Below are 15,050 nucleotides of genomic sequence, written 5' to 3'. Positions count from 1 at the left end.
ACTTCAAAATTCTCAGCATGGCAACGTCTTGCTTCCTTAAGTTTCAAGCAGCAGATCTGGAGGGCTCTGCCCCTCTCAGATACTTATTCCTAGCTCTCTGGGTCAATCAGGAGGTCACTTCTGACCAATGGGAGTAGGGTAACTCCTCCAATATATGACTACATCCTGTGGAGTGTGGCATTATTTTGTCCCAGAGTGCATCAAGTCTTCCAAATCCATAATGGCTGATTTTCCAGCAAGGAAGTAAGAGCTAGCTAAACACACCCCTATGATGGCTAATCTACTGAGACTCTCCCTCCTGCATCTGCTCATACCTTCTTTAATCCTGCCATCTGCCAAAGGTGGGAAGTTCAGAGTTATAAAGAGCCAGCTTCCTACAACTTATTTTAAAATTCTAACAAGAAACAAATGCTCTGCCACAGGGGTGTACTAACAACCCAGCACTAAAAAGGTGAATCGAGATGACAGTTGTAAAAGAGCAATCTGTAAAAACGCACTCACCTGGAGCGTGACCTGTGGTGCCGCCGAGATCTGGAATGAGGAGGTGAATGTGACCTTGACCTGGACTTAGAACGTGATCGAGATCTGGCCCGGGGCTTCTTCTCCTTCTCTTTTTTAATACTTTGCTCTGGGGATGGTTCTTGCTTGATGTCTGGGGTAGGTTCATGTTGCATAACTTTAATAATGTCACTGAAAAATTGAAAGCTAGATATGAATTTCACTTTAGAGAAGGAAAATATAGTGTTCTTCATAGTTATAGTCAGGAATTTTGCAGTTCATTTAACTTTTTGTTTCTTCCATACACAGTTCTATCACTACAAGCTAAGGAAAAATGAAGCATGCTAACATTGTGGTCCCTACAAACTAATACAAATAAGTTTAACAAATGTGTACAAAAATGTTACAAAAACAAACCACAAAGTATCATATTTCGAAGGCACACAATTGGCAGTAGCTAAAACATTTTTTAGTTAAAAAACATCATGTGTGTAATGTTAAACGTGTAAATGTATTGCCTGTTTGCTAAATGTATGGAATAATTTGGACTGTAAAGAGGTTCTGACTATTTGCTTATTAACTGTTTGGCTTTTTTGATAACCGTCTAAAGAGATTGCTGAAAGCTTTGTTTGCTTTTGCAAAACCCGGACGGCATATAGCACAGTAAAAAAAGTGGGAGGGCCAGTAGTAGTGGGGAATTTGACAATGAAAGTATATTTTTAAATAATAGCGCATTTAATGTAAATTTGTGGCTTCGGGGAAAATAACTGGCAATAAAAAACAGAGCAGAAAAGCAAGCTTTGTAGTTAACAGCAACAATACAGCCTTGTTAACGTTTACATGGTAGTTTCTAAACTTGTGGAGTAGTTACCTTGGGCTCCAAGCAGACGGACGCCACGGTACGCAGCTACTTTGAAGTTTTTTGTTGTCCCTATGGCGCTAAAGCACATACTGTGAAGAAGACGTGCGAAGTATGTGGGTGCGGCTTTAACACCAAGTCAAGCATCAAGTGTCTAATGATGTGTTTGTATTGTAAAAGAGAAGTTCAGAATGAAAAACGGACGTTAGGACAGACAATAACGTAGTCTTAATTTTAAAATAAGTGTGTGTGCCGAGGAAGCAAATAATAGATAGAAGTAAACATCTGCTAATAAAAATCAAAAATACTAGGTTTTTGGTTAAAAGGCACTATTGTAGCAGGGTTATACTATTGTAGTACTAATATACTTTGAAATTGTTAATAAGCAACTGAAATGATGTGTTTGCAGAGCGCACAAACTGCTAGCAAGCAAGCAAGGGAGTGCAGTTACATTTTATACTGCTGGTTTCAATACCTGTTGATTAACTTTGTAGCATGTTTGCAGAGCGCATGAACTGCTGTTGGCTATGTATTTTGCTTACAATAACAGCACATACAGTACAACACAGTAAAAGGGAACGCCGTTGGATTTTTCTGTAGTTTGCTACAATATAGGAGTCATTTCTTTTGTATGTTCTTGCTGAGCGCATTAACTGATAAAGCGTGTGTTAGTTTGAACAATATTTGCTTGTTGCTTTGTTACATTTGTGGGCTGAGCGCATTAAGTAACACAGCTTCACGGTAAAAGCAAAGTTGTTTGTGGCAAGTTTTCGTAATAGGAAACAGCGCATAACATTTAATTACCGCTAAGAAGAAAGCACTAATGTAAAAGGCGGTGGGGCTGTACCTCCAAAGGAAACATTTTCTTAATAGATATAGGAGGTAAAGCAATCTTCTGTGTAAGTCCGCTGGCTATGTCCATAAGCATAGGAGCAATATCGGCAAACACAGAGCAGTAATGTAAACAACGTGGGAGCTGAGCTGTACTTGAAACTAAAAATAAACACAGCCTTGAAGTAAATGCTACATATGTGCCACTGGCTATGGAAGGGCAGAGGTTAGTGCTTGCGCTGCAGTTGTATTTGTGAAGCTCCGTAACATTTACTAGACATGCAAAAATAATGCGGGCTGAGAAATGCCGTAGCGACGATGCAATGAAACAAGCTCTGGCTTTGCGTAGAAGGGGGCGGGTGAGATCATTCCTTTCAAGTGTGAAGCTCTCGGCAGGCAGGCGGCTAAAAGCAAAGTTGTTTGTGGCAAGTTTTTGTAATAGGAAACAGCGCATAACATTTAATTACCGCTAAGAAGAAAGCACTAATGTAAAAGGCGGTGTGGCTGTATCTCCAACAGAAACATTTTCTTAATAGAAATAGGAGGTAAAGCAATCTTCTGTGTAAGTCCGCTGGCTATGTCCATAAGCATAGGAGCAATATCGGCAAACACAGAGCAGTAATTTAAAAAACGTGGGAGCAGAGCTGTACTTGAAACTAAAAATAAGCACAGCCTCGAAGTAAATGCTACATATGTGGAAGGGCAGAGGTTAGTGCTTGCGCTGCCAGTTGTATTTGTGAAGCTCCTTAACATTTACTAGACATGCAAAAATTATGCGGGCTGAGAAATGCCGTAGCGACGATGCAAGGAAAAACAAACTCTTGGCATTGCTGTGGGGAGGGGGAGGGTGGGGGGGGAGGAGAAATGCGAGACACGGCCTGGTGGCCGTGAAGTGTGAAGCAGTGGGCGGGGGAGCGGATCCCTTTGAAGTGGGAGGCAGGCGGCTCGGGAAGCTTATGAAAAAAAAGCCTGTGGGGGAAAAGCGCGTGCTTGTGTTCACGTGAACCGTTTGAAATCCGCCGATGGTTTGAGAACTTATTTTGGCTACTATAATTCTCCCCTATCCATTCCTTGCGGAATGGGATAGGCGAGACCTAAAAAGTGCCTCTTTTAATATGGGTAGCCCCCACTTTTATCCTGGACATTCATGTGATTTCGAATGTAGTGCAGAGGGTCCCTGCCAACAGGGTCCCCTGTGCCAAAGCTTCTTCCCTTTCAACATATTCACGATTAGTGTATTGGGCCCCTGTAAGTCCCTAGTAAGTGGTACACAAGGAAGAAAAGTCTGGGAGCTAAAGCGGGTGCCCAGGGACTCCCTCAGTAGGAGCCTGGCACTGCTCTTGCATGCCACTAAGGTGAAAAAGTCGACATTGCTGTAGGAAGCTGGCTCTGTATATACTATACCAAAGTGAGCTATAGTGTGCACTGAGTCCAGTGGAAGCCCAAAGGTAGGCAGAGTGAAAGTTAGATAGCACCTTACTCTCTATTTGTGGTAGTGTGGTCGAGCAGTAAGCCTTTATCAGAGGACAGTGTTAAGCATTTGTTGTACACACTCAACAAATGAATTCACACACTCAAAGACTGAACTTCAGACCAATTGTTTTTTGTATAAAACTATTCTTTTAGTTATTTTATTTCCTAGAACCAAGCAAGCCTGGCACAGGTAAGTGATAAGTACTTTGCAGTAAATATACAGATTGTAGCACAGTTTGGATTGCAATTGTAAATGCACTTTATTTTGGGAGCGTGGGAAGGAATTGACTCCTAGTTTGAGTGGGGAGCAGGGTCTCCAAAAGGAAGCAGGCTTTTGGTTTCTCTTCCTCCAGTTTCACCCCATATGCTGTTGCCGCATTCCTGATGACTATATTGTAGATCCCAATCTCATCTGGCCTCGAAGGATATGTTTCCACGGGCTCTTCCGGGCTTTCGGCATCGATGTCCTGCCAATTCAGGTCCTGCACCACCGAGGATGCCGAGCCCAAACTTGTTTGCTGGTATTCCTCGCCTTCTTCCTCGTATTAGTATAGGCCCTCTTCTTCTTGGTGTTCCTGGGGCTCCTGAGTGTTCGGTGGCTCTATGGCGTCGAACTCCTCTTCGTCTTCAACCTAGACGATGGTCGTCTGCTTTGCCGGGATGGTGAACCTTTTCATCTGTTCGTTGAATTCCCTTTTCCTTTGCAGGATGTTGTCCATTTCGGCCTCGAGCCTTCTCTTTTTCCGCTCCATCTCGGCGCCTGTTCGGAGTCGAGGGTTTCGGAAGATCTCTTTGATGTCAAAGTTGCCTTCGGGTCCTTTTCCTTCGGCGTCCAGCGCTCCTTTTCAGGGACGTGCTTAAATGACCTGGCTTGTCTTGTGTTTTCGCCGACTGGGAGTCCTTTTCGAAGGATTCGCTGAGCTGTTTGTCCCTGGATGCAGCTGCGTCAGTCTAATGTTTCAGCGTCAGTGCTCCTTTTGAGGACTTAGACTCTGTTTTTCGAGAGTCTGACTCGGATTTTCTAGAGTCTGTCGGGATCTATGGGGTCGACGTCTATCTTACCTCCTTTGTTGTTTTCGTATCGGTCTTTGCGACTATGTAGTCATCTGGTCCCTCGGCGATGTTGTCCCGGAGCGACAGAGGTTGACCGAGGCCTTGCATGTTGTCTGTCTTTCTCTTACCCTGAGAGTCTTCGGGGTAAAAACGGAGCAGAAGTTGCAATCCTTGCTTGACCGTCCGGCAGAGGTTGCAAACCGGATGCTGGTCCTTCTGCGCGTACTTGTGGTGGCAATTTCGGCAGAATTTGAAGGGTGTTTTGTCCATTTCTGCGTTCAGGGGGCCCCCTGTGTGCGCATTCTCCGTTGGACGTCAAAGTTTTCGATGTTCTCCTCCTTCTTCGTCATCCCGGTTCAGTGGTTCTGCTTGCGAGATGTATTCGCCAAGTTTTTTCGGTGGTTTTCTGTCATGGTCTTCTTTTCTCCAAAACCTCTGGAACCCCTCGGTGACTATCGAGCCCAAATGGCAGAAAAAAGTATCTGAAGATGGCTCCCAAAGGGGGGAGCTTCCGCAGGAAGCATGCCGCAGTCACAGGAAGGACATCAAAAGGAGGGACGTCGACGCCCACCTAGGATTAAAAAAACAACAGAAAAAAATACTATGATTCCAGACCCAACCGGAATAATGCACAGCATAGTGAATCCAAAAAGATTCACGCTGCAAAACAAAGGGCCTCCTGACAGAGGGTCCATGACCCCACCCCACCCTGTTTGTTGCAATACCACATGGCGGTGGTGTTGTCCGTGAACACCTGCACAACTCTTCCTTTGACAGAAGGAAGGAATACCTTCAGTGCATGACGAATCGCCCAGAAGTCCAGAAGGTTGATGTGGAGCCTGGGCTCCACCAGAGGCCTCTGGTCTTTGCCTCCCCCATGTGGCCGCCCCATCCGAGAAGAGATGCATTTGCCACCACTGTGAATTCTGGTTGGGGGAAGGGAGAGGGCTCTGCCGTTGACTCAAGCCTGGTTCGTTAGCCACCACTGCAATTGGTGTGCAGTGCCCTCCAAGATCTGGACGCAATCGGAAAGATTGCCCTGATGCAGTGTCCATTGGAATTTCAGGTCCCACTGCAGTGCCCGCATATGGCACATGGCAATGATCCACCAGCATAAGGCAGGAGGCCATGAGACCCAGCAGCCTCAGGGTCATTCTGACCGAAACCCAGGTTCAGTGTAAACATACTCAACTATAAAGATGCATCACTGATTTTTTTGTGCACAGCAATCCATAGATCACAAATCCTACTATGTAGACTTGTCATAATGCCCATCAGGGCCACTCATTTAGATCAGGCTATACCAGTACCCTGGGTATTGAGGAGTGCCAATGACCCGTGAGGGCAGAAACATGTCGACCGACATCTCAGTGTGAAATTTTTGGATTATAAATTCCCGCAAGCCCATTTTTGTTTTTAAAATTACTGTGGTTAGTATGAATTAAAGAGAAAACACTTCAAATCGTAACAGCAGTTTTTGACAGTGTCAATAACACTTTAGGTCAAATTTTCCAAAATTATTTTTCATAACTGTGTGATGGGTTTAGGTGCTGAAGAGGCTATATGGGCCCTGAAACATGCTTTCCCCAGAACCTACGATTGACAACCATACTTAAAACTTTTTTCCAGAGTCGAAAATATTTTTCATGGCTGCCGTCAACTCTCAATGACTATTGATGTTAATTATTCTGTTCTTCAATCTGGTAACCTGTATCATCCCAGTGTCTTTATATCTCTGGAATTTGACAGTTGACCAGAGTTATGTTTTCCACTTTATAATCCATTTGTAGAAAAAAAATAATCTAAAACTGGCCACAGCATAATGGGGCATTATGAGCTTAGGCTCAATATCACAGTCAGGTATATTGGACTCTAAGATCAAAGAACATACATATTTACCAGCAAAGGTTTCTGGACTGAACCATTTGATGACGCACAAAGTACTGTATGTGAATCTAGAATAGGTTTATGCAGCAAAAATTAAAGATCTAAACTATTCACAAAAACTAAACTCAAAATTTCCATTATCAAGAAGTGAACGCCAACATGGTAATGTCTCTAAAGATATATGCACATTTCCTTGATCAGATATGCCTAGTACTTGCCTGGTTGAAGTTGCTTCCTGAACAGAAGGCTCCCTTATTAACATAGAAGGCTCAGGTTCGGGAGGTTCTGGTTCTCTCTTTTCAGGCATAGGACTAGGACTGCGACTCTTTGATCTGTGCCGAGGAGATCGTGAATGGCTGTGTTTTCTCTCTCTTCTTCCAGGTGATCTTCTCCGCGGGGAAGACGACCTGGATTTGCGTCTGAGTTAAAGAGAAGTTCATCAACATTTAATCTCCAAGAAAAGCTTACAAACAAAAACGCCCATGCAGTAATGATTCACTCTACCATCGGTATCAATGTTGGCAAAAATTAGGAAAAGGCAATACAAATGTTACTGTTTTTAACAGGCCTTTGAACTTCACATGCTTGTTAAAAACTACTTTAACATGTATCCTCCACAAATTACAAGCAAAGAAGCCCTGTGACTGTTCTGTACCCGTAGCAGAGACAGCCAAATGACGTGAGGGGATCTTCGAAAAACCTTAGTATAACAGCTAGAATACGTAGTGCATAAGAACCAGACATGTGCACCGTGGTATATGTATGTGGAGTTGGGCAAGTTATGTACCCCCCCCTGGAGAAACAAAAGTAAAAAAACATGCAGCTTTGGTCACAGTCTTCCTCAGGTCCACGTTATTCCCCACAAAGTTTTAGTCCACCTGGTATTATAATCCGAGGGACTCATCACTTACTACTTTTGATAATATCCACTCTCTTTCTCACACACACTTACTTGTGGAAAAAGGTTAACTAAACTTATGAAAAACGTACCTTCTCGGACTTCTGGATCTTCTGTCCCAACCCCTCATTTCTCGATCTTCTTTGTCCTTTTTATCTTTCTCTTCATCTTGCTTTTTTAAAAACGCCAGCTTCTCTTGCTCAATCTGCAAAAGTAGCAGCACATACATGAATCTAGGGATAGACAAGTCTAACAAATCAAAAGTAATTACACTGGCCTGGTTATTAAGATTGAAAGATATACAGTATAAGGGCAAGTTAATTAACAAAAGCAACATCACTGACTGAGAAAATAATTTAGGGATCGTCGGGGTCTCCAATTTTAGAAAATGGGAGCAAATACCCTTTTTTACCATTGGAGATTTATAGGATGTGGTGGACTGAAGTTTTTCAGGCAACTGCAATGTAAACGGGATAACTGGTAGTCCGTTATGAATTTTGAAGTAAAGTGTATTTTTGTGAAATACATAATGCCAAACACTGATCTACTCATTGTCCTCCACCGGAGCATAAAGAGCCGTGCAGCAGCGAAGGCTCTTAGACTAGCGACCTCCAGAACCCAGGGAGGACTTCCTACCTTCAAGAAAGGCTCCTAATCTCCAGTGGAAAGCGGACAGAAGAAACTCTATGCTTAGGAACCTCAAACGCGCCCCGGATCCACCTCTGCACCAGACTCCCACGGACCAAGTTCAAGAGGCCCACCGGTATGCGAAGGTTCCCCAGCGCTTCCGAGCCATAGTCCACAATGGGCTGACCCCTGCCTGAATCCTCAACGCCTGTAGCCTCAAATTGAAGATTTGCCACCTGCCCAGTAAGAGTTTTCCGATGACCAAGAACACCACTGCACCTGAAGTCCCTGGACCTTTGGGACCACAACCTTCAGTGTCCATACGTCCCCTAGAATCTCTACTTATACATGGGCATCTGTGGGTTTTCATCGCCCAGGGTCCTGGCCTGAGCCTGCAGCCTTTTTTCAAGGCTGATCTACCCCATTAGTTTACATTGGGTGCCCGATGCTGTGTTGGCACTCTGCCACCGGCCGCCCCGGAGGGTGTGATGCCCTGTATCCCCCCCCCCCCGCCCCCACCTGTACTTAGCTTAACTCCAGGAGATCAACCCCGACACCACTTTTCTCAACTGTGAGCAGCGCGACTTGGAGTAATCTCAGTAAATACTAAAGAAAAAACGTACCTGTCCTCCGGCCTGGTCCCCCCCGTTTTCTTGGCACCTGCTCCTGCTCCTGCTCTCCTGTCAGGAACAGGAAGGAAACAGCCTTCCTCCCCTCCCCTAAGCCAATCACAACATTGTAATGGCAGCGTTGTAATTGGTGGGGACGCCCCCCAGCCAGGGGCTTACGGGTAGGCCATTTTCTCCACGTAGCCGGCATTACAGCTTGCATGGAGAAAGGGCAGAGTGCACGACTGGTTAGGGCGACCCCCGAGGACTGACCAAACCAGTCATGCGAGCTCAGGAGTGGTCACACCACTCTGCCCTGCCCAGGCCTGCTCACAGAGCAGCCCTGCCCGCCACCAAACCCTTTTGTTCCGCTTTCTGGCAATGCGAGAAGCAGAAACATAAAATGGCAGTTATTACCATTTCATGTTTCTGCTTCTCGTACTGCGAGACAGCAGTGGGGCGACGCTTCTCCGCCCTAGTGGAGGAGCCGCCCCTGCCCCAAAGTGGTAGCTGGGCTGTGCAGTTAGGTTTATAAGAGGGTAGTGTGAATGCATTTGGTGTATACACTCATACAAGACAGGAACACATACTCAATGACTGACTACAGCCCAAGGTTTGCAGAAAAATATTACTTTAGTTACTTTCCAGGAACCAAGTTGTACAGGCAAGTAGCCGTTTGTGCAATACTTTCAAATTACTGGTAAAATGTTTTTATAGCATTTAACAATACTATACATGTGCATGAAATACTTTTCAGTACAGAAAAATATACTTTGTATTCAGGATCACACTTAGTACAATATAGTGACAGACCAATGCAGTCCTACTGAAGAAAAAGACGTTTTGATCACCACTGGGCATGGTTTGGACCAAGCTAGGTACTGCACCACTAGCGGCACTGGGGCAGCCGGGTGCAGAGGTCACTGGGCCAAATGTAATCCTATGTAGGCTGGAGGCACCTCGAAAACGCACAAGTTTCAGGTAAGTACCTGCGATTCAAGGACACAGGCCCTGGGGGTTAAGGTCAGCACTGGAGGGGCCACCATAGAGCACCAAAACTGCACTGCCCTCAGCACAGGGAGGGCTGGTAGCAGAGTGCAAAGGAGGCGTCAGTAGGGGCCCTGTTGAAACCAATTGAGATCCTCCAAGAGAGGGAAGAGTCTTTGTTTAAGACAGCACAGGTACTTGGAGGGTGCTTGCTGCAGGCCACGCCAGTCTCTTGGAGCAGGGTCGCTGGAAGAGACAGGCTGGTAGGGCTGGGGCTAAGTCAGTTGTAGTGGTCTTCTCCACTGCATATCGGCTCTTTCATCCTTTTTCGTAGGTCATCGAATCTGAGGAACAAGGTTCTAGGGAGCCCTTAATTACTGAATTTAAGGGCGTTACTGAGTTTGAGGGGCAGAAGCCAATGACTACTGTCCACTAGGGTGACTACTTCCTTTGAGGAAAGGGGCACATTCCTGTTCCTATTGGAGGGGATTCTCCAATTCAAGATGGAGAATTTCTAAGAGAGTGGTTCACTTCAGCTATTAGTGACCCTAGGTGTGTGCCAGTTTAAGGTGGACATTTCTACTCTGCTTACTAATTTTCCTACCTGTCCTGCCGCCAAAGTGGGGCATGGACAATGGGGCAGGCATCTCCACTGGTTGGAGCTGCCCAAATCAGCACATCACAAGGTGAAAGCCTTGGCAGGTGTGAAGCACCTACACCCAGAGCATGCTTTGATTCTGACCTCAGAGAACACAAAGGCTCTCTCCCCATGAGGTCAGAAGCCGGTTTGGTGGAGGCTGGCTGGCTGGCAGGGCCCAGTTAGGAAATACACTAGAGGTTGGTTGTTTTTCAGGGGGCATCTCTAAGATGCCCTGAGTGCATCTTATATTAAATTCACCACAGGCACCAGTGTGGGTTTAATATTGTAAGAAAGTGGCTCTGTATATACTGCACCAAAGTAAAGTATAGTGTGTACAGAGTCCAGCAGTCTCCAGAGGTTTGGCAGAGGCTAAAGTTAGATAGAACCTTACTCTCCAAAGTGGTAGCTTGGTCGAGCAGTAAGGCAGTATCAGAGGACAGTGCAAAGCATTTGATGTACACACTCAAGTCAGCAAATGGTCTCACACTCAAGAACTTAACTCTAGGCCAATTGTTTTGTATAAAAAGTATACCGTTTTATATCTAGAACCAAGCCAGCCTGGTGCAGGTAAGCATAAAAAGTAAATTTCAGTAGTAAATGACTTGTATGAACACCGTTCAAAATAGCAGTGGTAACTTGTACTGGTTTTGGTTACAGTTTTAAGAAAGCAGTTTGCAACACATTGCAGGTTTAGTACATTCAATTGAAAGGGCTTTTTAAGTGAAATGCAGTTAATTACTTTTCAGATTACTTTTGGTAACACAGGACTGGATCCTAGATTGAGTCCTGGGACATTTCCTGAAAACAGGTAAGTAAATGAGTTTTGGGTAAAGGTACGATTTTTAAGGAATATTATTGTATTTCAAAAGTTGACACATAGAATCACCAATGTTACCCTATGGGAGGAAATTCACTTAGCAGGTAAGTTAGGTTATCGTTACTTTCTCTTACTCAGTGCTAGATCCTAGATGCAGCACTGACTGAGACACTTCCTGAAAACAGTTGAAAAATGTGTTTTGGTTATTTGGCTGATTTTTAAGGAATATTTGCAGTTTTCAAAAGTCGACAGGCTTTTTTCGAGACAAAGTGTCAATGTTACTCTATGAGGAAAAATTAGTTATCGGTTTGAAGGTAAGTAATCGGTCTTTTGAGAGTTAGGGTTCTGGGGTTAGACTCAGGGGTCTCCCACGGTCAGTGATACACTGTTAAGCATTTGTTGTACACTCTCACTCAGAAATTGATCTCACACACTCAAGAACTGAACTCTAGGCCAATTGTTTTGTATCAATATATATAATATTATTTTTAGAACCAACAAGGTATCAAAATATACTTTATCAGAATGAGTTACTTCAGTTAAATGCTTTTCAAATAGGCAGTAGACTTTTTGATTACAATAGTTACAGTTGTTGCAATAGGCAACACAATTTTAAACACAATGCAACATTAAGCTTAATGGAATTTTCTAGATAAATGCAATTCGTTACTTTATAGATTACTTTTCTAACCACAGGACTGGATCCTATATTCAGTCCTGGAACATCTCCTGTAAACAGTTAAGTAAAGCGTTTTGGGTACAGTAGTGATTTTTAAGGAATATTATTGTATTTTAAAAGTTGACACTTTGAAAACTATTTCACATAGAATCACCAATGTTATCCTATGGGAGGGAATTCACTTAGCAGGTAAGTAGTGTTATCGTTACTTTTAAGGCCGATTTTTAAGGAATATTTGTAGTTTCTGAAAATCGACACTTAGAAACTTTGCTGGTGAAAACCAGACAATGGATCCCTATGGAAGGAAACGAATAGTTTTCTTACCTGTCGGTGTAGTTTTGCAGCTTGAAGATCTTTCTGGATTCACTATGCTGTGCATTATTCCGCGGTCTTGTGGTTGGGTCCGGATTCGTAGTCTTTTCTCTGTTTTTTTTTTAGCCCAGGTGGGCGTCGGCGTCACACCCCTTTGGGTGTACTTCCGGTGACGTCGGCATGCTTCCTGCGGAAGCTCCCACTCTTGGGCGCCATCTTCGGGGGGTTTTTTTCCGTGTTTTTTTCGTTTCCAAAATAATGGCAATGTTCTATTTAGTTGGTATTTTACCGCTTTGTACTTTTAAAAGTCCTTTCTTTTGTTAACCACCTCTTCTCTCTCCAGCCTCATCTTTCTGGCGAAGGTGGGTGGGTTCGCTAGTGAATCCAGAAAGATCTTCAAGCTGCAAAACTACACTGACAGGTAAGAAAACTATTCGTTTTTCAGCGTGAATCTTTCTGGATTCACTATGCTGTGCATAGATTTTGTAGCGGTTTCTCATCTCTGTGGCGGCTGGGTGGAAGATGAGCGTTGGGTGTTGAATATGTGCTGTAGCACCTTCTGTCCAACTTGAGCTTCCTTGTTCATTTGTATGTCCACACAGTAGTGCTTCGTGAACGTGTGCACCAAAGCCCATGTTGCCGCCAGGCATATGTCCTCTATGGGTGTGTTAGCCAGGAAGGCTATTGTAGCGCCCTTCTTCCTAGTGGAGTGGGCACGTGTCCCCTCTGCCAGCTCTTGACCTGCACGCTTGTGGCAGAGTTGAATTGTCTGTGCGATCCATCGTGCAATCGTCTTTTTGGTTACTGCTTTCCCCATGAAGCTGTCTGCGAATGACACAAAGAACTGTTTTGTTTTCCTGTGTCCCTCCGTCCTCTCAATGTAGTGCATGACTGCCCTTCTGGCGTCCAGGGTGTGCAGAGCTCGCTCTGCGCTAGTTGTTGGTTTTTGGAAAAAACTCGGTATCTTTATAGACTGATTCATGTGAAATTTGGATACCACCTTCGGCATGAAGTGTGGGTCAGTCCTCATCACAACCGTATCATTGTGTATTTGTATGTAGGGTTCTTGTAGCGTCAGCGCTTGAAGCTCGCTTACTCTGCGTAAGGACGTTAATGCAACCAGGAAGGCTGTTTTCATAGTTAGCATCTTTAGGGAGGTCTTGTGAAGTGGTTCAAAGGGCTATTTCATGAGTTCAGTTAGGACTGTGTTCAAGTTCCATGCAGGTGGCGGCACCAGCTTGGGTGGTGCGATCCTTTTCGCTCCTTCCAGGAATCTCTTCACCACCTGTGATGTGAAGAAGCTCCTGCACGTTTCTCCCCTTGTGTAGGCGACTATCGCTGCCAAGTGAACTCTTAAAGAGGATGAGCTAAGGTTCTTCTCCAGCAAGTGCGTCAGGTACCTTATGTAGGAGAGTAGGGTCTGCAATCCTATGATCACCCAGATTTTTGCTTTTTGCTTCACTGGTTTACGACTTTCCCTGGCTGTGGGCCTGCTAATCAGACCCACAGCCTAGCTGTTCTCTCTATTCCAAATTGTACCCAGGTACTGAATTGGCACTGGGCCCTTTCCAAGTCCCTGTACCCAGGGCTGAGGTGTACCCAGAAGTCTCCCAGGGGCTGCAGCATGTATTATGCCACCCCTGGACTGACTAACCAAACAGACACAACTGGCTGCTTGACAGCTGGGGGCAAGGTGGTGTACTCTCCCTTTGCTTTAGATATAGTATCCCTATATCTAAACCTAAATGGACACACAGATCTCCTATCAGTCACTCCTATGGCAGGCCTTAACAATCCTGAAGGCAGAGTGCTTGGAATCGTGTGAGGTAGTGCTCTGGCATGAGCTGAGCCTGTCTGCGGCTTTCGGGATCCATCCCTTAGCCGTTTCCATGATATCGCATACCATATACTCTTAAGTGCATTATAATCCTCGCGGTTATATGCCAACTCTGGTATCGCTTTATCAAAACATGTCGAGTAAGGTGTCATACGAATTGGAATACTAACCCCATGCCAATTCTGGCGACGGGGTTAGCATTCCACCCTTCTAGAGGGACACGACATGTGTGTAACCTGTAACCCCGGTTAAAGTCAGACATAGCCTTAGCTCCACAAAATGGATGCTGCCACCGAGACACAAGTCTGCCCTCCTGCTGCTGGGAGTCCTCCCAGAGCAGGAGGCAAGGACAAAGGGTTTCCTGTCAGGGGCGGTGCCAGCACCGTCCCAGACAGGATTTTGTGTATCCTAGGTAGGCAGGGCTTTAGAGGAAGGTGACTGCAAGTGGCACCCCGGTGCTCACTGTGCATAGGCCGGCTGAAACCAGTTCCAGGGGCACTCCAGCCCCTGGCCTGGGGAAAGCCCGCCAAAGGAGAGGGGTGTAACCACCCCCCTCCTAGTCCCACCCATAGGGCAGGACTTAGTCGCGTGCCAGCCCCTTTTTTACAGGATAAAGGTAGGAACTGGCCCCCTTCCAAATTAGATCATCTTTGAATCCTGAAACTACTTTCCACGAAAGGAACTCAAGACTTCTTCCCAAGATTCTCCCTTGTGACTAAGGAGTAGTCACCCTGCAGCAGCAGGCACCAACCAAGCATCGCGGTTTGTTGCCAGTCTCTCCATCGGATCAAGACTGCTCCAGCACGACGAGAACCGGCTTCCCTGGCACCTCTGACCTCAACCTACATCATCAGCCCAGCTGTGATCCGTGGGTGTGACGAGACCTCGAGGGACCGGCCATCTTCAGAACTGCACGACGCTTGTCCAGCACGACTCCCGAGTGACCCTCGACTGAGTGCTTTGGGGTAAGAGAAGCCCCGACCCTGAGCAGCTCCAGCACCGAAGTTCAGCCCCCCTGCATCCACGAGATCTGCGTGGGGCCCT

At 45.4% G+C, this 15,050-nt stretch overlaps 1 protein-coding gene across 3 annotated transcripts in view; it reads right to left on the bottom strand.

The window, feature by feature from the left end:
* The window catches only part of SRRM1 (serine and arginine repetitive matrix 1), an 836,097-nt gene that overhangs the window by 674,466 nt on the left and 146,581 nt on the right, over positions 1-15,050 (bottom strand). For all 3 annotated transcript variants that reach the window (XM_078681268.1, XM_078681269.1, XM_078681270.1), the window contains 3 exons: positions 7,592-7,704; positions 6,820-7,020; positions 502-690 (listed from right to left, as the gene is read on the bottom strand). In XM_078681268.1, coding sequence (XP_078537394.1) covers positions 502-690; positions 6,820-7,020; positions 7,592-7,704 — 503 coding nt within the window. The remainder of the gene's footprint in view (positions 1-501; positions 691-6,819; positions 7,021-7,591; positions 7,705-15,050) is intronic.

The sequence above is a fragment of the Lissotriton helveticus genome, chromosome 3_1 (genome assembly GCF_964261635.1).
Source record: "Lissotriton helveticus chromosome 3_1, aLisHel1.1, whole genome shotgun sequence".
Taxonomy (NCBI): Eukaryota; Metazoa; Chordata; class Amphibia; order Caudata; family Salamandridae; genus Lissotriton; species Lissotriton helveticus.
This window is presented reverse-complemented; position numbering and strand designations above follow the sequence as displayed.